The sequence below is a fragment of the Vicia villosa genome, unplaced genomic scaffold, assembly GCF_029867415.1.
Source record: "Vicia villosa cultivar HV-30 ecotype Madison, WI unplaced genomic scaffold, Vvil1.0 ctg.000368F_1_1, whole genome shotgun sequence".
NCBI lineage: Eukaryota > Viridiplantae > Streptophyta > Magnoliopsida > Fabales > Fabaceae > Vicia > Vicia villosa.
In genome coordinates this window covers 607,787-628,881 of record NW_026705169.1, presented here as the reverse complement: position 1 = coordinate 628,881, position 21,095 = coordinate 607,787, and the positions used below count along the sequence as shown (strand labels likewise).

Genomic DNA, 21,095 nt, shown 5'->3' with positions numbered 1-21,095 from the left:
AGACCTCTCATAATCATGCATTTGGAATTGCTTTTGTGTACACATTGCTAATTAGTAATAACAAGTCCTATTTCTAAGCAGATGGTTACATTAACTTTTTTTTCTTTAGTAGGATTGTTACTGTAATCATGTAGTGATTGTCTGTGCTTGCTTTGTAGTGTGTACTATTACTACCATGATTTACTTGGTCAAAGTAGAATGAGATAAATGGAGCATTCTATGTTGCTTTAGAAGTCTTTTTCAAAATCAATGTAGGTCCCACTAGGTGCAACACAAGAATAAGAAAGTAAAAGATGTAGTGTACTGTCACTTGGCTCACTTCATTGGCCTTTTTCTTTTCGGACATTTGTCTTTTGATGATCAAAGTCTCAAGACAGATAACTAAAAATCCCTTGAAGTGCCTTTGATTATGGAACCAAATTACTAACTCTAGAAAAATGTTACTTAGAAATTATATATTATTTTTTGGGTTGATATATTTTGGATTTTGAAAATAGTCGCAGAAGAAGTTATTGGTGTATCTTGTTCATAAATATCACTCGTAGTATCTTGTACAAAGACTAGTCGTAATAATTTCTCAAACGAGGAGAAATTCAAATATTTCTCCAAAAAGAATTCAATAATGGTGACTTGACCACAAGGCCGTCTCAAGTTTTAGGAGGCCCTGTGTAGATTTGTCACAGTTTAACCATAAGAAACTAATAGAGGCCCTATGTACTCATGATTTAATCTACCAGATAATTTATGAGGCCCTATTTAGCTATAATTTAATTCTAGAAAATTTGAGGCCCTGTGCGGTAGCCCGCTTTGCACGCCCTTAAAGACGGCCCTGCTTGACCATTCAAAATAATTTCTTAACTCAAACAAGGAGAAATTAACATAATTCTCTAAAGAGAATTCAAGAAAATACTTGAAAAATTCAACGAGTAGAAAGAAATCGAGATAAATTTGCGCTTTGACAATTCGAAAGACAGAGAGTTATGAGAGTGAGGAAGGAACGTCTCAACAAATTTTTGGTGTGCTTTAAAATGAAACAGGAAATTTTCTTATATAACAAAGTGAGCTAGCTAAGATATCCCACCTAAACAATGTGAGACTAAGGAATTTTTTCAACTAACACACAATGTGAGATTTGACTTAAGGAACTTTTTCAAATTCATCTCCCTTTATTAAAATATTTACATAATGTTCCACCAATCCTCCACTTGAATTTAAAAAAGTGTTTATGAAGTAAAGTCAAATGTTTTGAAGGTTGTGCATAAACAAAGGTGTCTACGACTTGAACCTTTGCGTAACGCGTAGCAAGTAGGATTCTGATTCAACAACACTGACACAATTATTTTGAACTCTATCATAGACATCAAACCCGCACAAAACTTTTTCTTAAGGTGTATTCTAATAACATGTGCTTTAATGACCCTACACTTGTATCCCAATTTAGTGACGGCTCTAGGAATTCTGCCTTAAAATTCCATATGAACCGGCCTAAGTTCCACAATCACATAGGTGAGTATATTAAGAGCACTCATGTAGCTTAGGTACTCTCTCATACAGAGTATAGATGTCATTAAGAGCTTATATCATCTCATCCTTTTATTGCTTCAGGATTCATGCTTTACTTATTTATACTCACATGATCATCTCATAAAAACCACAACTAGTTATTACCCATTGAACCTTTTTCTAGGGCTCTCCAGTCAATTAGGTCGGGTTAACACCATGAGAAACTCACCTTTATATAAGTATTAGTCTCATCTTATTTGATGTATTATAGACTTTCTCTCTAGCTAATCCTTTCGTCAAAGGATATGCTAAACTTTTATCAGTGCGTACATAATCCACTCTTACAACTCCTTTAGAGACATATTCTATAACAGTGTTGTGCTTTCTTCTAATTTGAAGTCTTTCACCATTATAATAACGGTTCTCAGTTTTTGTAGTAGTCGTGGTACTATCGCAGTGGATCAACACAACTGACATAGGTTTTTTCCATAAAGGGATCTCAGCTAGCAAGCATCTTAACCAAGCTGCTTTTCACTAGCGGTTGCTAATGCTATCATTTCAAACTTCATCATGCACTGAGCCAAGATAGCATGTTTATTTGATTTCTAGGATAAAACTCCACCAACTATACTAGATACTATAGCCACTAATTGCTTTAGAATCATTTGATACGGTGTTCCAATCCGTATAATTATTTCCTTCAAGTACAACAGGAAATCTCTGATAATGTAAATCGAGATTTATGGTCCTCTTAAAGTATCATATGACTCTCTAAATGGCTCTACAATGTTCATTTCTAGGTCTACTTATAAACTTGCACAACAATCCTACGACATATGCAATGTTAGGTATAGTATAATCAGTTGCATACTAAAGACTGCCAATGATGCTCGTATGTTCTCTTCTTCTGACACCATCACCGGTGTTCTTAAACAATTTTACACTTGTATTGTACGGCGTGTCAATAGGTTTACATTCAAAGTAGATATATTTCTTTAAGATCTTTTCCACACTATGAGACTGATCCAAAGAAATTCATTGTTCGGATCTAGTGATCTTGATACATAAATCACACTTCCTTCTCCGAGGTCTTTCATATCAAAGTTATTATATAACTATGATTTCACATCATTCACTACATGAAAGTTTGATCTAAATATGAATAAGTCGTAAAGACATATGATAGTGCAATTCTATTTTCAGATTTGTAATAAATGCATTTGTCACTTTCATTCACTTTGTACCATTCGATATCATTAAGTTATTAAACTTTTCATGTCATTGCTTTGGAGCTTATTTTAGACCATATAGAGAATTATCTAACTTACAAACCTTGTTTTCTTGGCCATGAATTAAAAACCCTTCAGGTTGGTCCATATAGATTTCTTCTTCTAAGTCACTTGAAATTAGTACTATTAAGTTATAAATAGTGACTATTGAAATTAGTACCCTAATGGGTGTGATTAGAGTGATCTGTGAAAAATTATCTGAGAAATCTATATTTTCTCTTTGCCTACAACTTTTGACTACAAGGAGAGCCTTGTACTTATCACTAGATCTATCAAGTTTTAGTTTCTTTTTCAAAACTCATTTACAACTGATTGGTTTTCAATCTTGAGGCATGTCTACTAATTGCTAGATCTCGTTACATTCTAGAGAATCTATCTCATTGTTAATATCTTCTTGCAACAAATCTGCATCTAGGGATGACAAGGCTTCTTGAATATTTTTTGGATCTTATTCTACTATATAGGCCACATAATCGGGCCCATAGTCTTTATCAACTATTACTCTTTTACTTCATTGAAGTTCTGTTTCTACTTCGTCGTTGCTTTCTATGCTTCTTATCACAAGAATGTGATTCGATTTACTACCCCCACTATTTATCAATTTGAAAGGAAATTTGTCTTCATAGAATTCAAAATCATTTAATTTTATGACCACTTTAGCATTTAGGTCTTAACACCTATATGACTTAGTGTTTGATGCATATCCAATGAATACACATTCATAGGTTGTACTAGCGAGTTTAACTCGCTTTGGATCCAAAATTCTGATATAAGCCATACATCCCTAAGTTCTAAAGTAAGACAAGTTTTATTGTCTTTTCTTCAATATCTCATAAGCAGATTTCTAATTTGTAGACTTAGGATCTATATTCAGGACATAACAAACATCCAGTACATTTTTTCCCATTAGTGAGAAGCAACACCCGAATTCAACATAATTGCAATAATAAGTTTAGTAAGAGTTATATTATTTCTTTCAGCTTTACAATTTATTTTCGGAGAGTATGGTACATTCGTTTCATGTACAATTCCATGTTGTTTATAAAATTCATTAAATAAACTAGAATCATATAGTTCTCATATCATTACGAAGTCTCTTAATCTTCTTACTAAATCATTTTCATTAAGGTATATTTGGCTTACTTTTGTGGATAAAAAATATTGCGACAAATTATTTACTCTTAATGATCATGAATGGTTACAATTCAATATGTGGCAGAATATATACAACATGAAAAGTATGAATTGGCAGGATATATGGGCCACATCTTGTCATATGATTTGGTATTGAAGGAATAAGAAAGTGCATGTGAAAGATTACATTATGCCACCTGATTTGGTACAATTTATCAAGTAGAGAGTGCATGATTACCAAGAAAGTTCAGACTTGCAGGGACCAGAGTAACTCAATGGAAGCCTCATCCAAAGAACTGGGTTAACCTCAATGCAGATGGGGTGCTTAGCCAGGTGCACATAGAAGGATATGAAGGAGTTTTATGAGCCAATAATGGTGAGTGGATCCATGGATTTGCCAAGGAAATAGGTTGTTACAATATTATGGGGCATTCTAGAAGGCATCAAACTGTTTAATAATATCAATTGTGGGAGAAAGTAGGTCATCCAAATGGATTCGAAGGAAGCATGTGATGCAATTTTGCAGGTACAACAAAGGAATTATGTTGATGCGTGCCATTGAACATGAGCTGGAAAAAATAGGCGAATACAAATGTATCAAGGCGTCGAGAGAGATGAATTGGTATGTTGATGCATTAGCTAAAATAGGAAGGAGGAATAGGATCGATATTCAATACTATGATGTCTGTCCTATGAAGGTTCAAGAAGAGTATGATAAGGACCTCAAAGACATTGATGTAGTGTAATTTGGGCATGTTAGAGTATGAATTTTTGAGAAGTTATTTTGTTGTTGATTGAGTTTATGATTGTTGTTGCATAATCATGCATACATGTATATTGAAGTTAAGTAGGACTTCGGTTCAATGAGGTCTGGTTCACAGAGGAATCATAATCGTCTCATGTCCAGAGAGGGATACAATTCAGATAGGAACCAGAGATGAGGATAAATCAGTAACACACCTCTGATGTCCAAAAACCTGGTACCATATGCATATTGAAGGAGGATTTTAGTACATATTTGCATTGCATTATAATAATTATTGTTGTTGTTGCTATGTGAGAATGATTTAAATGTTATAATAATTGTCATGTTGTTTATTTTCACCGCTAACATTTGTAGGGATTATTCTCGCCCTTTTCTTGTTTGTTTTGTGTGGCTTTGTACAATGTTTTACAAATACTTAGGAGGAGTAAGTGCTTCTATGAATTGGAAAAAGGCTTTGAAGCTCTCTTAGTTTATTTAGTGTTTTTCATTATTAGAAGGATTTTTCTCTGATTTGTAACATCGAGGAATGAGTTGTTTGATTTGTTTTGCTTTGATGCTTGAATTTGTTAATTTCTTTAAGTTTTCATTTAAGGATATTGTGATCAACGCCGCACCAGGAACAAAGTGATCCTATGAGAAAGAGATATTTTTTGAACAAACATCATAAACCTATTTTGGTTTGAGAGAGAGAGAGAGAGAGAGAGAGAGAGAGAGAGAGAGAGAAGGAAGAAGAAAAATAAAAAGTTAGTTAAAATGATTTTTACTATTCACTTTCTCAATAATAGGCTTTACGGATTACAAGTGAATAACAACCAACTCTTAACCCTCTCTCAACAATCTTAGAGAGAAATTTATTTATAAACTACAAGTTAGCCTAATCACGAAGCTAACTTAACCAACAAACTAACTTAAATAATTTGGCTAACAGACTGGCCCAATTCGACATGCTAATAACATAGCATATTTCTGCTGCATGTTTGAGCGTACTTCGACTACAACATGTAAGGATTCGACACCAACATGTGAACTGACTTCGACTTCGTGATTAACCTCTGTTAAACTTTGAAGTTACCCTTTTCGAGACTAGAGTTTGATCTCAAATACCATAAATCTCCACCTTGGAACAAACTTTACAACATCAAGAGAACAAAATAGCTTTTATCATGCAACTTTATCAACTTCATACAATGGAAGAACATGCTACTATGCAATGACTTGGTGAACATATCTATAGCATTGTAATCTTTCAAAACCTTCACCACTTTGACTTCCCCACTTTCGATTTTCTCCCTGACAAAATGCAGCCGAACATCAATGTGCTTTGTTATCTCACGATAGGCGGAATTCTTCGACAAATGTATGGAACTTTGACTATCACATTTAACACTGATAACTTGATCATGAAGTTTCAGTTTATTAACAAACTTTTCAAGCCACAAAGCTTCTTTCACAACCTTAGTGACAACAATATAATCAACATTAGTGGTTGATAAGACAACAACCTTCTGAAGCATTGCTTTCCAATTGATTGTTGTGCCAAACATAGTGAAAATATATCGAGAAAGAGACTTTCTGGTATCCATACATCATGCATAGTAAGAATCAACAAAGCCTTTGATTTCGACTTCGCCATCACCCATGGCTCAACCATAAATCAAGACTCTACTTAGGGATCCTTTTATGTATCTCAGAATCCACTTCAGAGCTTGCTAATGAGCCTTTCCAAGATTTGCTATATACCTGCTTACAAGGCTCAATGCATATGCTATATCTGGCCTAATACAGACCATGTCATACATCAAAGAACCTAATATACTAGCATATAGGATGATATTCATATAGATTATTTTGACTTCAGTACTAGGACTTTGTTTCGTTCTTAGCTTGAACTGAGGATTGGTCAGTATTACAATAGGTTATGAATTCGTTATACCAAATTTGTCAAGAATCTTCTTTAAGTATGTCTCTTGAGATAAACATAATCTCGACTACCTTCTATCTCTCTGGATGTCAATCCCAAGAATTTTGGAGGCAACTCTAAAATCCTTCATTTCAAACTCCTTATCTAATTCATCCTTCATCTTCCCTATATCCTCGACACGGTTGCTTTCTATGAGAATGTCATCCACATAAAGCAACAAAATAACAAGTGAATTCCGAAGTCGAAATCTGAAGTAAACACAGTGGTCGAATTGGCTCCTAGTGAAACCTATATGTGCCATGAACTTGTTGAATCTCCTGCTCCATTGACAAGGAATTTGTTTCAAGCCGTATAATAACATATTCATCCTGCACACATAATCTTCCTTTATCTTTTCTGCATACAAGAAAGCAGTCTTCACATCCATCTGTTCTAGCTCTAGGTCAAACTTTGCCACCATGGCAAACATTATTTGAATAGATTCGTGCTTTATAACAGGTGAGAACATATCATTAAAGTTGACTCATTCATTATGAGTGAACCATATAACAACAAATCTTGCCTTATTTCTCTTCGACATCACTCCTTCGATTCTTTCCTTAACCTTGAAAATCCACTTACAGCTGACTAACCTGGCCCTTGCAGGTTTCTCAATCAATTCTCAAGTGTTATTATCATGAAGATATTTCATCTCATCATCCATGGATTTCAACTATTCAGTCTTATTTCAATTCCCCACAACTTCCTTGTAGTTTTTAGGTTCTTCATCAAGGACCTCAATTTTAGAGAATAAGACAAAAACTTTGAGATTTGCATAACCAAGTCTCAGAGGTGGCTGGATGACTCTTTTCGACATGTCTCTAGGCAACAGATAGTCATTATCAGTCTCCTCATATTCATTAGCAACTTGGGATTCTTCTTCGACTTCATATGGGTTATACAATTTAGCATCACTACGGTCCACCGCAACATGAATCTCTTCTTATTCCAACTCTTCTTCAGATATTTTTGCCTTTCGACCAATATTGCCAATTTTCTTGAACATCATTTTTGCTTAATTAAAAACTACATCTCGACTTGTGATACACCTCCTGTGATCTGGCTCTAGGCACCACAACCTATAAGCTTTGACTCCTTCAGGGTACTCCATGAGTATGCATCTCAGAGCTCTAGGTTTGACTTTGTCTTGCCTAATATGAACATATGCTACACTACTAAATACTCTAAGTTTGTCGAGGTCTAATGGATGACCTGACCAAACTTCCTTAAGTGTCTTCATCCCCAAAGCAGTTGAGGGACAGCTACTTATCAAGTAAGTTGTAATCATGTCTGCCTCAGCCCAAACAACCTTTCTTTAATCCTGCACTAACCATCATACACCTCACTCTTTCCAAAATGTGTCGATTAAACCTTTCAGCTAAACCATTTTCATGGGGAGTACCTGCAGTAGTTATATGCCTTGTAATACTAGATGCAACACAATAGATGTTGATAACTACATTGCAAAATTCAAGACCAATGTTTGTTCTCAGCCTCTTGACTTTTTTGGTAGTTTAGTTTTTGACCAAATTCTTCCAACATTTGACATTTTTAAAAGTTTCATCCTTAGTTTTCTAAATGATTACCCACAACTTTCATGAGTAATCATCAAATATGGATAGGGAATATCTTGCACATGAGTGTAAGGTATTCCTTGTAGGCCCCCAAAGGTCAACATGGATATAATCAAGGGATGCGTTCTTTGTTTACCTTTGTTAAACTTCACCCCTATTGGATTCACCAAATACACAAGGTTCATAAAACCATAGCTTTTTTGTTCTTGTCACCACATAGAAAATCTTGTTTCGACAATTCAACCAGGCCTTTTTCACTAACATGGCCAAGTCTCTTATGCCATAGCTCTGTCTTCCACATAAGTTTTGGAGATACAACGTCTCATGAACCACTTACAACCTCAGCCTCAAGGGTATATAGGCCTTTCCTTTTGATGCCTCACAAGAATTCCTTTGATTTCTTCATTACCTTTAGGATACCTTGCTCTCCTTTGAAAACATATCTTTTCTTATTATATTCACCAGGAGAAATCAAATTTCTCTTCATATCAGGTACATACCTGACACTAGTCAATAGTTTTATTGACTCATCATGGAGCTTGAATCTTACAAATCCAATTCCTGCAATTTTGTAGGTTTTGTTGTTTCCAATTTTATAGGTTTTGTTGTTTCCCAGCAACAGTGATATCCACTATCTTAATCACAAAATTCCTTAAACACATCTTTGTTTGGCATCATGTGCCAAGTGCTACATGAATCCATGATACATTCCTTGCAATAATTGCTTTTCGAAACTACAAGTACATCCAATGATTCAAAATTATCTTGCACAATGTGTGTATTGACATTATCCTTTCCTCCATGATTATTCATGCGTTCAGGGAACACCTTTCTTGTGTGACCCTTCTTCCTTCACTTATAACACTTAATTCTAGGAGCATCACCGCCATAAGATTTGTGCTGACCTTTACGTACCCTTCCTCCAACATCGTTATTTTCTCCTTCTCCATTAGGGAAACATTCATGGCTTCGTGTCCTTTCAACGCTTCAAGCAAACCCTATTAAACAAGAAGGGCTCACATCTTCAAGCGCCATAAACCAAAATCATTCACACCTGTGACTTTCTCAATCTCAAACTTTGTTGACGACATCTTCTCCATGTTCACCGCACCAGTTTATTGTGATCAGCGCAACACCAAAAACAACATGTTCCTGTGAGAAAGAGAGATTTCTTGAACAAACACAGAAAACTTGTTTCATTTTTTGAGAGAGAGAGAGAGAGAGAGGAGGAAGAAGAAAGATAACAAAGTTGGTCAAAACAATTTTTATTATTCACTCTCTCAATAATAGGGTTTACAACTTACAAGTGAATAACAACCAATTCTTAACCCTTTCTCAACAACCTAATGAGCAGTTTATTTATAGACTACAGGTTAATCTAATCACTAAGCTAACTTAACCAACTAACTAACTTAAATAATTGACTAACAAATTGGCATAATTCGACTGCTACATGCTTGAGCGTACTTCGACTACAACATGCAAGACTTTGACATCAGTATGTGAACAAACGTTTACTTCATGCTTAACCTCTGGCAAACTATGAAGCTACCCCTGTCGAACTATGAAGCTACCACTGTCGAGACTAAAGTTTGATCCAAAATACTGTTTATGTTAATTATTTGAGTTCTTCTACAAGTTTGGAATTATTTATAAAAATATGCTTGTATGTTTGAGTAGCATCCTAAAATAACGATCTTATTCCTTTAAATTAAGACTTGAGATTTTAGAGTGTTACATCGTAAACATTAGGTTTTAGGTTTGTTTGGTTGTATCTCAGGTATGGGTCGTGGGCTTGTGGCTAAGGCTGATGATATGGCATAGAGATTCTAATTATATCGACCCTTTTTTTCTTGCTGACGTTGTTGCCTACCAGAAGTATTGGCCGAGTGTCTAGTTCCCTCAAATGCAATCTTAGAGAATTTTTCTTTTCATTATTGAAAACTTGACAAAAATATAAATAAATAAGCACATTGAAATCAACATTAAAAAACTCACGACATGAACAAATTTATAAGGGACATAAACATTATTTTATAAATAAAAACTACCTAATATATTAAACAACACATACCTAATTTTTATTTGCCTTTCTCCTTTTTCTTCTTTTCCTTTTCCATTTCTTTATTCTTTTCACTTTCACCTCAAAACCCTTCGGTTCCCTCTAAACTCCCAATATAAATGAATATAGTTGAACTTTCTACAGCCTTAGAAGATCCGGTTGTCTTACTAAAATGTAAAGTCTTGAGGTTTACATTAAAGAATAACTTATTGCATTTGTTTCCGTCATGCATTACATTTACAACATATCTCTGTACCAAAAGATTCATGTGAGTGCATAATAGTATATCAACTAAGTGGACTTCTAGATCTCATTACCATCTAAACACATTGATTAATGGGTTGAGCACCCCTTATCCTCATAGATATATATAGATATTTATTGCTTACAAAATAAACATTGATTAATGGGAATCACTTTATTTAACGCGTTTGAATAACGGTTTGTTTGTTTCAGCTTTAAAAAAATAAATTTTTTCTTTGTATTTTTGAAAATAGATTTCCTCAAACTGTTTTTTAAAATATTACAAGTTTTTTTATATTCGTTTTTTCTAAAATGAAACACTAATTTTGACATCTTATAACATAAATATACATTATTGAAGACCAAAACTTAGTTAAAATTGTAATTTTTTCAAAAAAGTTGTATTTCAAAAATGATTTTTATGAAAATCTATTTGAAATAGTTCCAAAATTAAGTGATTTTTTGAAATTTTGATATCCAAATTTTTTTCCATAAATAGATGAAATATCTAAAATCACATTTTAAGAATAACTATTCAAACAAAATTTTCATTTGAAGTTTTTATAAAAAATTTCTTTGTATAATTTTTTTCACAAAATTAAGTAACACTATAAAAATCATTTTTAAAAAAAGCCAAAACAAACGGCTCTAAATCATATACTATTGTTATCTTAGACGGATCTCAGCTACTTAGATCATTGTCATCTAGTATTATCCATGAAGAGGAGTCAACATTAATTCATTAATCTATCAAAAGTTCAAAGGCAGAATATGACAATATTGTGTTAAAAAAGTTTAAGAGAATGCAACCTCTTAAGCTCATAAAAATTAAAGAAACTCTTTATGACTCAAACATAAATAGTTACTTGTGTGAGTGGTTAATAAAATTATTGAATTTAAAATTTAAATTGATACGCTAATATTCAAAAGTTTAGAATTAAATAAAGAAATGTTGGGTTGAAATATCAAGGAAAATATAAAAAAGAATTTAAAGTCACAAGAGAAAGAAATTCCATACCTGAAATACTAGATATTGTCTTCATGACTTTTTTCTTTGGCTTGTCAACATGTATTTCAGCTAGCAGTACTATTTTCTGTTATGGAACAAATTTAGAGGACTGTTAGGAGTTTAGAACCTTTAAAATCACTTTAAAACATGAAGAAAACACTACAAGGAAAAAGACATATTGTGACGCACACTTTTAGTGACGCCTTACTATTAGTCACTAAATATCATTTTTACCTACGGTTAATCTGTCACCATTTGTCATTGAATAAAGATCATGTTGTTACTCAGCAAAAAAAGTATTAATCAATTTTTTTCATTTATAAAAAAATTATTATTTTCAATAAAAAACAAAATAAAATATTTAAATATTTATTTTAACAAAAGTTAATTTTTCGTCTGAAAGCAATTTATCCTATGATAATTCAACAATTTCATTTTTATATTTTATAATCTCAAAATTAATTTGTTCTCCATTGAAACCTTTACCCTAATCAAAACTCACTTCATCTTCATAGTCAAAAATCACTTCATCTAAGCCTTTATGCTAATCAAAATCACTTCATCTTCATATTCGAAAATCACTTCATCTTCATATTCGAAAATCACTTCATCTAAGCCTTTACCCTAATCAAAATCACTTCATCTTCATAATCAAAAATCACTTCATCTAAGCCTTTACCCTAATCAAAATCACTTCATCTTCATAATCAAAAATCACTTCATCTTCTTCGACCACTGAAATCGTTTTTTTCGCCTCACTGCAAATTACTCAATCTCTTCATTCCATCATGTGAAAATCGTCAATCGATAGAACGAGGAAGCAAAATTTCTCTTAGGTTAAGTATATATCGACGATTGAATCTTTTAATTGATCTGAAGTTTATGTGTTATTGTATTCCATTTTCGTATTCAGATCTAAAAAGTATTGGGAATTTAATTTTGGACGCAGAGCTAAAACTGATCTGAAGTTTCATATCTTCAAACTCAGAACAATCTATAATGGCTTCAATCAACGGATGCCCATTACCTGAGACGCTAGGCATAAATTGGAGGCTCGAATGCGACTTCATAATTTAAGGTATATAGCAATTTTGAAGATAACTGTTTTTTTCATTAGTTTGTCGATAAGAAGTAATTATTGTTCATTATGCTTGACAAATATAGTGTTTCTTACCTTTCAACTGATGAAGTAATAATTATGGTACTTGATATGATTAACTGGAAACTTGTAACGTGTATGATAGAATACTAGGCTTCCTTCCATTCTGATGATTTTATATCTATGTTAAAATAGCTTGGAAAGTGGGTTGTTTTTTAGTTATGGTATCTGAAATGGAACTGACATCGATAATGTTAAATCGAACTCGTTATCAGTTGTTTTGTACCTAGTTAACGGACTAGAAGATAACCTACAGCTTTCCGATTAACTCGCCCTGACTTAGACAAGTGTTTAGTATTATTTCAATAAGTTTTTATGAGAGAGGCACATGTTTCCAGCGAGATGCAACAGCGATATGGTCATTGTTTTCCATTACTTCAAGTTTGAAAGATGCCTGGAAAGCGGTTAATAATGTTTTGTCGTGTCTGGAAAGTGGTTACTAAAGTTATGGCATGTTCGGCGAGCATTTAATAATGTTACGGCGTGTCCGACACTTTTCAATTTACTAATTTTGATTACACCCCTGAAGTTTGTGTGGAGAGTTTGATATTTATTTGTTAGAGGTTTTTATCATCTCATCATGCATTACTTTTTATATAAGTCTCATCATGCATTACAGTATATTGTTGCATTAGTTTCTGGTAAAATGTGTTAATGTTTGAAGAAACAACTTTCCAATGGTGTTGGTGAGGAGGAATAAAGTGATTTATAATATTCAATTATACAGAGGCTAATTTCTTCCTGGTTTCACTGTCAAATTAAAAAAAGTCTAGATTTTTCGTAATAATATCTTCTGTTATCCTGTTTTTAGAAATGTAATCCTCTAAAGAAAATTTATTATCAGTTAGAAACCGTTACTTTGATTAGGAGCAAATCTGAATAAAATGATGTTTTTGTGGCATGTATCTATTTGATTTGGCATGACATAAATGGGGATATCCTCTATCCAATTGTACCCAAAGGGGGAATGGATAAACACAAGATGAGAAAGTGAGTATTAAAAGGAAAAATTTTATATAACCTTTAGCATAGAGATGAATTGAAACTTCTTTTTTGTGGTTGAATGTTTTTGTGAAAAACGAAATACTTTGGTGCTAAGGTTTCCATCTCAAAAAACTTGAGGCTTTGTTGGAAATAAACATTGCTAAACTAGAGTCTAGTTTCAGGTTGACGTGCTGTTCAAAATATGCATAAAAAATGAAAGTGAAATTCAAGGTTAGGAATTAGTTCACAAGTTTAACTTCAAAACCATTTTTTAGAATGTATATGATTTATAGTGTTATGTATAAGCATTTTTCCCATTGCTTTTGTAAACACATATGTGTTTGGCCATGTATATTCACTTGCTCTAGTAAATTTATTAAGATACAAAACCAAACATATTCAGCTTTCTGAAAATCAGGGCTTTAAATCAATAACTCAAATTGCTAGCAATAAGAACAATGTTGTTGTGTTTGAATTGTCTACCAATGTTATTGTTGTGTTTGAATTGTCTACCAATAAGAAGAAAAATCAAAACGACGATAACAGTACCAACTTCGATGACCGCTTCAAGCTCCGTAACGGAAAAGAGACGAGTGATTTTCATTTTTCAATTTTCAATTTCAATTTCAATTTCATTTCATACTCTTCGATTTGATACTTATCGTTTGCTATTTTTTTAGGTTTTTGAAGAGAAAGCTTATCTGGTTGGTGTTGAGCGAAAAGGTGATGTGAGTGATTCTTTTGGTATACAAGATTCTTTGAGTGAATTGAAACAGTTAGCTGATACGGCTGGATTATTGGTTGTTGACTCTACATATCAGAAGTATACCGTTTTTTTTCTATTCTCTCTTATCCTTCATTTCTATATTTGAATGCTTATGAACTGAAATATGATTGGATATTATACATGCAATAATTAGTTATAGTCTTAGCTTGTATTGTTGGTGTATAGTTATTAGACTCTTCTAGTGTTGTTTATTGTGCAATTGGATTCAACTTTCTTTTAGGCTATATGATGTTGTTGTTGGTGTATCTTATTTCTTATTAAGTTTACGGTTCTTCTTATTTTAATAGAACATTGCATGTTCACGCTTGTGTTTGCGTACATTGCTTTATATGTAGTTTGCCTTCTTTCCCTCTATTTTTTTATTTTATTTTTGTGAGTTTGGAAGGATCTGAGAATCGAATTGTGCCCCAGTGATGGAGATAATGGACCGTAGATGCTGGTTAATATGCCACATTTTTCCTCTGACTCCTCTCTTTCATCATGCTGATGATGATAAACTAATTGAAGCTTTCGTTAAAGCTGTTGTAGCTTTGCATTACACAATATTGTTTACAGGCTAGAACTAGGAATCATATCTTTCTTCCCTTCTGTTGAGATTTAGGGCAACATTTTTTCATTTGACTAAGTTTCAGACTTAATCTAAATGGTACAGGCTTGCTTCTCCAAACCCTAGGACTTACATTGGCTCCGGAAAAGTTTCTGAAATTAAGAGTGCAATTAATGCATTGGATGTTGAAACTGTGATATTTGATGATGAACTATCAGCTGGGTAAGTGACCTTTTTTCCTGTGTCTCACATTTATGCTGAGCTATCCAACTGCTTACTTCCTGTTAAGACTATTTTTTTCCACACTACTATTTTGTTGTTAACATTTGACTATTTCATTTACTGAAAGTAGTTTGTATTTGGAACAGACCCTAAAATTTTCAACAAAAAATAGCATATTGATTTTTTTCTAGCTCTGATTTGAGATAATTGAAACCATAAGAACCAGGTTTCTCAAGAGGTTCAGTTTGAAAATTTGGTTTCCAGTATAATTGAGTGTGAAGATTTGGAAATTTATGATTTTCAGGAATATTGTTGTGAGGTATAGCTTAGACTATGAAGTATATTTGTGATTATTTTCCTTTGCTCTTTTATAGTTCTAGGTTGTTCTGCATTGCATTATATTGGTCCACTTCACCAAAAATGAATACTTTGTTATAGTCGCATTGTTGTGTAAGGAATGCCATACTGAATCTCATATAAAATTACTGGTCTCTGCTAATCATAGGCAATTGCGCAACCTGGAAAAGGTTTTTGGTGGCGACGTGAGAGTTTGCGATCGAACTTCTCTCATCCTTGATATATTTAATCAGCGAGCAGCAACACATGAAGCATCTTTACAGGTAATTGAAATTTAAAATCTAGTATCTTTTGTTTTTAATAGGTTATCACTAATCAGTATCTCAAATAACTATTGATCAATTTAAAATCTAGTATCTTTTGTTTTTAATAGGTTAGCATACCATGGTTTTCTTGTTATTGTTGGATTTCCTGACATTTTATCTAATTTGTATATAGGAATATACAAAGCAAGGGACACATATCAAGGCTCATGTGCCCCTACGTTTTGCAAGATTGCTTACACCTATGAGGCAACTGTGTGTATCTCGATGCCGGATTTCTGTTGGACATCCAGATGAACTGACAAGTGATCCAAATGTTATTTCACCATTGAGGTAAATACTGTAATTTTTGTTACCGAAATTACCAAACTCAACTCAGCAATTATTGATGCTCCTACATACCTTTCTTAGTACTTACATAAAATTACTCTTTTCAGCATTACAGGGAACTTCAAAGAGTTAGATCTCATTTTCAGTCTTAATACTAGTTCCTATCATATTATTATTCAGTTTCTAATCCTATACATGTTATTTAATAGGAACAAAGTTGTAAGAAGATAGCAGAAAATATGGTGAAAAAGATAGCTTCTGGTCATCTGGTGCTTATGTAGAATCCTCTTGAATATTTTACTTGGTCATTGATTAGATTCATATAAAATAGTGGTCTTTCTAGTTATACTTATTCAAATAGAAAATAAGAAAATGTAGTTGAAATTCTTTGTTTCTATATTGAAATATTTGAATTTAATTGAAATTGATATAATAGTTTAATTTTAATATTAAGTTAATTTGTCATATTTAAATTGAAATAATAGAAAATGTATTGTAAAATTTTTTACCGAGTAATTGAATTTTAATATTATATTCTATTATAAAAAAAATTAATTTATAATTTTATTATATTTTGGTAAAATAAAAAATATTATTTAAAAGAGTTCTAGTGACACCTATTAAAACAAAAACTGTAGGTAAAAATAGAAATATTTGTAACACTAACATATGATATAGTGACATTTGTCCGTAGCTAGAAGCTATTGTGACACTTATTATACCGTAGCATCACACCCCCTTATAATTGACGCTAAGGGTGGGCGTCACTCAATGTCTGCAAGAGTTTTACCTACGGATTATTGACTTTTAGTGACACTTTTTGAGTGTCACAAAAAGTCAATTTTCTTGTAGTGAAAAAACACTTCCCTATTAGAAAAGTTGTAGTTGATTGATGAGTTGTGCATGAGATTGGAAACAAGCAAAACTATAAGACACTTCTTCCTGTTAAATGTTATCATACTTTTTCAGTAATAATCAGATACTCATTTTTTCTACATCTGTATCACCTTGCTAATCACATTAATTTAATTATTCAAATCATTAATCAAATCCAACAATTTAAAATTTAATCTAAATTAATTATCTGTTGATGGCTACTTTGTTAATGAATAGTCTTGCAAGCCTCATATTATAATCAATGCTATATGCATCATACTGCTTTTACAAAACAAACAGAAAAACAAATTCAATAACTCTTCAGATTAACAGTTTATCAAACATAAAACACAAAAGTTAGATGATGACACAGCTATTAGGATCCTCTTCAACGCTAACTGCGCCGTAATAAGGATAGTATTGCGGTCTCATCTGATGATTATAATAGCCATGTGTTCCATAGAAGATGAAAGGATTAATCACATTTTCTTTTGTTGAATCCTTCTTATCATCTTCCTTCTTTTTAGGCTCATCTTTTTTAGGTTCTTCTTTCTTTTCCTCTTTAGCTGGTCCAACTGAGATTATTTCTGCATGACAAAACTTCCTTAGCTTACCAACTACTTTTACAGGATCAATATCTCCTATTAGTGTTTGTTTCTTGTCTTTCATGTCCACTGAAACTGACTCAACCCCTGAAAGGCCAGAGACTGCCTTCATAGCTTTTTGCTTGATTCTGTCTTCATGTATATCCAACTTTAACACTACTTTCTGTCACACAAAAATTAACTACTTGTTAGGACAAAGCAAAATTTGAAAATTCAGGGTTGAAATTTTAAATAAGAAAAGAAAATTCAGCAATTATATTTTAGCTATGATGAGGAAAATAGAAGAGTGGTTTTAATCAGGGTAAAGAACTAACCTTCATTGTTATGGAAGCTTCTTATATGTGAGATGACAGGCTGAGAACTATAAGGTAGAAGAGCTGTTGATGCAAAATGGAATAGAATATAGAGATGAAAGGAAGATTTAAGTTTTCAAATGGAATTGAAGTGATGAAGTGAAGATAATATGCTTGAGGGTTTTTATAGTAATGAAAGAAGAGTGATTGATGAGAGAAGCAGGTCAACCCACACGAGTCAAGACAAGTATAGTAGTATGTGGTTTTCTAGGAAACTCAATCAGCAGAAATAAAGGACCTTTAACAATATTTCGTTCCTTCGTGGAACACTGGGAACCTCAACCTACATATAACAAATTCATGTGTGAATTTATTATTTTAGTAATGACTAGTTCTACACGTGGAGCTAAAATAAATTTACCATGTCTGAATTTCATCAGTTAAAAAATCAAAGCTTAAGGTTGGTTTGTATCTTATTACTATAAGTTTACTTTTGAGTTTGATTCTATCTTTTCTAATTAATACTCGGTTGGCTTAGAAGTCTATTTTATTTAAATATGTAAATAAACAATATAATTAGTGTTAAATATGTTAACAAATTAAAAGATTAACTAGTATAATTATTTTTTTTATTGATTTATTCCAGTTTATCTATTATCAAAAATTTTGTGATATTATTTATTTGATAGAATATATTGAAACAACTTATGACAATAATTTATAATATTGCTTAGAAGAGTTTTTCAACTTATTTTTATAATTTCTTCAAGATGACTATGCTTTATTTTGGTATTTTAATTCAATGTCTAAAATACAATATAACAATAATAAATTTATTCATGTTTATTAAAATAGACAGGACTGACAGATTTAAAAAATAATTTATATGATTTGTAACCTAATATTTTTACTTAAATTAATAAACTTATAAAAAATTTAAGCATTTTAGACTTTAGAAAAAAGTTTGACTTCGACCTATATTCGTTAGTCTGACTTATTTCCATTCTTTTATTAAAGAAATTTATTTATATATTGTCGCTCAGTAACCGAGTACATCCATTTGACCCATACTATTTTATGGTGGTGAGGGTGTGTGGTCGGCAGTAAAGCTTCCAACGAACACCGCCTGTTACTACCACCACTATTATTAATAATTTTTTTGATAATAAATTGGATTAAAAAAGCACAAGGGGTGCTAACCCATGAGAACAAAATATAGAAACAAACCACCAACAAGAAAAACCAACTAAGATGTCCCAATAAACATGGCCAAATTAACACGCCAATCCGTTCAAACAAGAGTATCCCTTACCTTATAAAAAGAAATGAACCATTCCCAAGAAACAAATTTAATCATCACAAGAGTATCAAAATTAACTAAGGTACCTCCATTAAAGAGGATCTCATTCCTACAAATCCAAATACCCCAACAAAAAGCAAACCCAAAAAGCCATCTAGTATCTACCACAAAAAGGAACTTACAAGCTAATTCCAATGCTAAAAGACGATTAAAGATATTACTCGTAATAGTAGCCACATCGACGCGAAGCCAATCACAAAACTTGCTCCACCAAACCAAAGAGACGGGGCAAGATCCAAAGAGATGATTCGTGTCTTCCTCCTCCACCCCACAAAGTGGCCACACAAGATTAATTGAACTTGTCAAAATATGACACTTCGCCAAAGCCACCCTAGTTGGATTCTTGTCCAAAAGAAGCCTCCAACCGAAAATCAAGATCTTGCTCAGAATCTTAGTCTTCCACAAACGGTTTAGAGCACTAACCTCCTCTACCGCCAAACGACGACCCCAGTAACTCCCCTCCAAAATCATGTCATAAGCAGCTTTTACAGAAAATCCCGTGGAGTTTTTCCACTAAACATACGTGTCGGCAACCCCACGGTAGGCGTCGTCCCTCCCAAAAAACTAACCAAATTCTCTACACGAGTCCCATCCTCACTTTCAACAAATCCTTCACAGAAGTTAATACGCCACTCCCATGAACCCGAAATCCACAAATCATTATCACTAATCAAAGCACAATAGGGCTCAGCAGACCGAAAAAGAGAGGGAAAACGATCACAAAGAGGAGAACAACCCAACCACCTATCAAGCCAAAAATCAAAACCATCACCATTACCTAACTTGCATGATATGGAAGAAGGGAACCAATTTTCCAACAGACTCCCCCCCCCCCCCCCCCCCCCCCGCACCAACTGAGCATAAATCTTTCCATAATAAAGAGACCTTGTTTCTTCCATGATTCATTGAAACGGATAGCATAACTCTTCTAATGTCACCGTACCTGCAAGAAAGAAGGTTAGTCCATAAAAAATTCTCCTCACACATGATCCGCCACCTCCACTTGCTAAGAAAAGCGAGATTGAACTTCCCGTAATGTTTGACACCTAAACCACCGTCTTTCTTTAGCAAACACACATTATCCTAACCAATCCAATCAAATTTTTTCTTATCCTCCGTACCCCCGATAAAAAAACCCTTTGAAGCTTTATGATCTCCTTAATAACAATGTTAGGCGCCTTAAAGAAAGAGAGCCACCCCCCCCCAAAAGAAAGTTGCTTATTTTGCCACCGTACCAATTTTCTTCGCATCCTTGAAACAATCGGCCTCCACACCTCCCTCCTCCTAGGATTGACTCCCACCGGAATCCCCAAAAAAGTGAAAGAAGTAGAGCCTACCACACAATTAAGGTATGTTGAGGCCGCTTGAACAAAATCTGAAACCAAGCTCACACCCATAAACCGAATCTTCGATAAGTTAACCAAAAGACTAGAGACTAATTCAAAACCCCTAAGAATCGCTTTAACACTCCACAAATTATTCCATGAGACATCACCAATTAGGAGAGTATCATCTGCAAATTGGAGCATCTCAAAATGTAAGTCTTCTTTCACGTTAAAACCCACATACTCACCCAAACATGAGGCTTTCCTCATCAAAGCCAACAAACCTTCCGCCACTAAGAGAAAAAGAAAAGGGGGGAATAGGATCCCCTTGTTGAAGACCCCTAGTCATAACAAAACCTTTAGTCGAACTACCATTAACAAGAATTGACATAGAGCTATTAAACACAAGTTCTTCCATCCACCTTCTCCATATATCCCCAAAATCCA

At 33.3% G+C, this 21,095-nt stretch overlaps 2 protein-coding genes across 2 annotated transcripts; one reads left to right on the top strand and one right to left on the bottom strand.

The window, feature by feature from the left end:
* The first annotated feature begins 12,539 nt into the window (after positions 1 to 12,539).
* On the top strand, positions 12,540 to 16,843 carry LOC131627589 (uncharacterized). Its single transcript, XM_058898430.1, has 7 exons — positions 12,540 to 12,579; positions 13,977 to 14,273; positions 14,365 to 14,506; positions 15,123 to 15,239; positions 15,745 to 15,859; positions 16,035 to 16,192; positions 16,399 to 16,843. The coding sequence occupies exons 1-7, from the start codon at positions 12,540 to 12,542 to the stop codon at positions 16,418 to 16,420; spliced, it is 891 nt and encodes a 296-aa protein (XP_058754413.1). The 3' UTR covers positions 16,421 to 16,843.
* A 36-nt stretch (positions 16,844 to 16,879) lies between these two features.
* Positions 16,880 to 18,230, bottom strand: LOC131627582 (heavy metal-associated isoprenylated plant protein 39-like). The gene is made up of 2 exons (XM_058898424.1): positions 17,985 to 18,230; positions 16,880 to 17,833 (listed from the first exon to the last, which is right to left on the bottom strand). The coding sequence occupies exons 1-2, from the start codon at positions 17,988 to 17,990 to the stop codon at positions 17,423 to 17,425; spliced, it is 417 nt and encodes a 138-aa protein (XP_058754407.1). The 5' UTR covers positions 17,991 to 18,230; the 3' UTR covers positions 16,880 to 17,422.
* Positions 18,231 to 21,095: the final 2,865 nt, after the last annotated feature.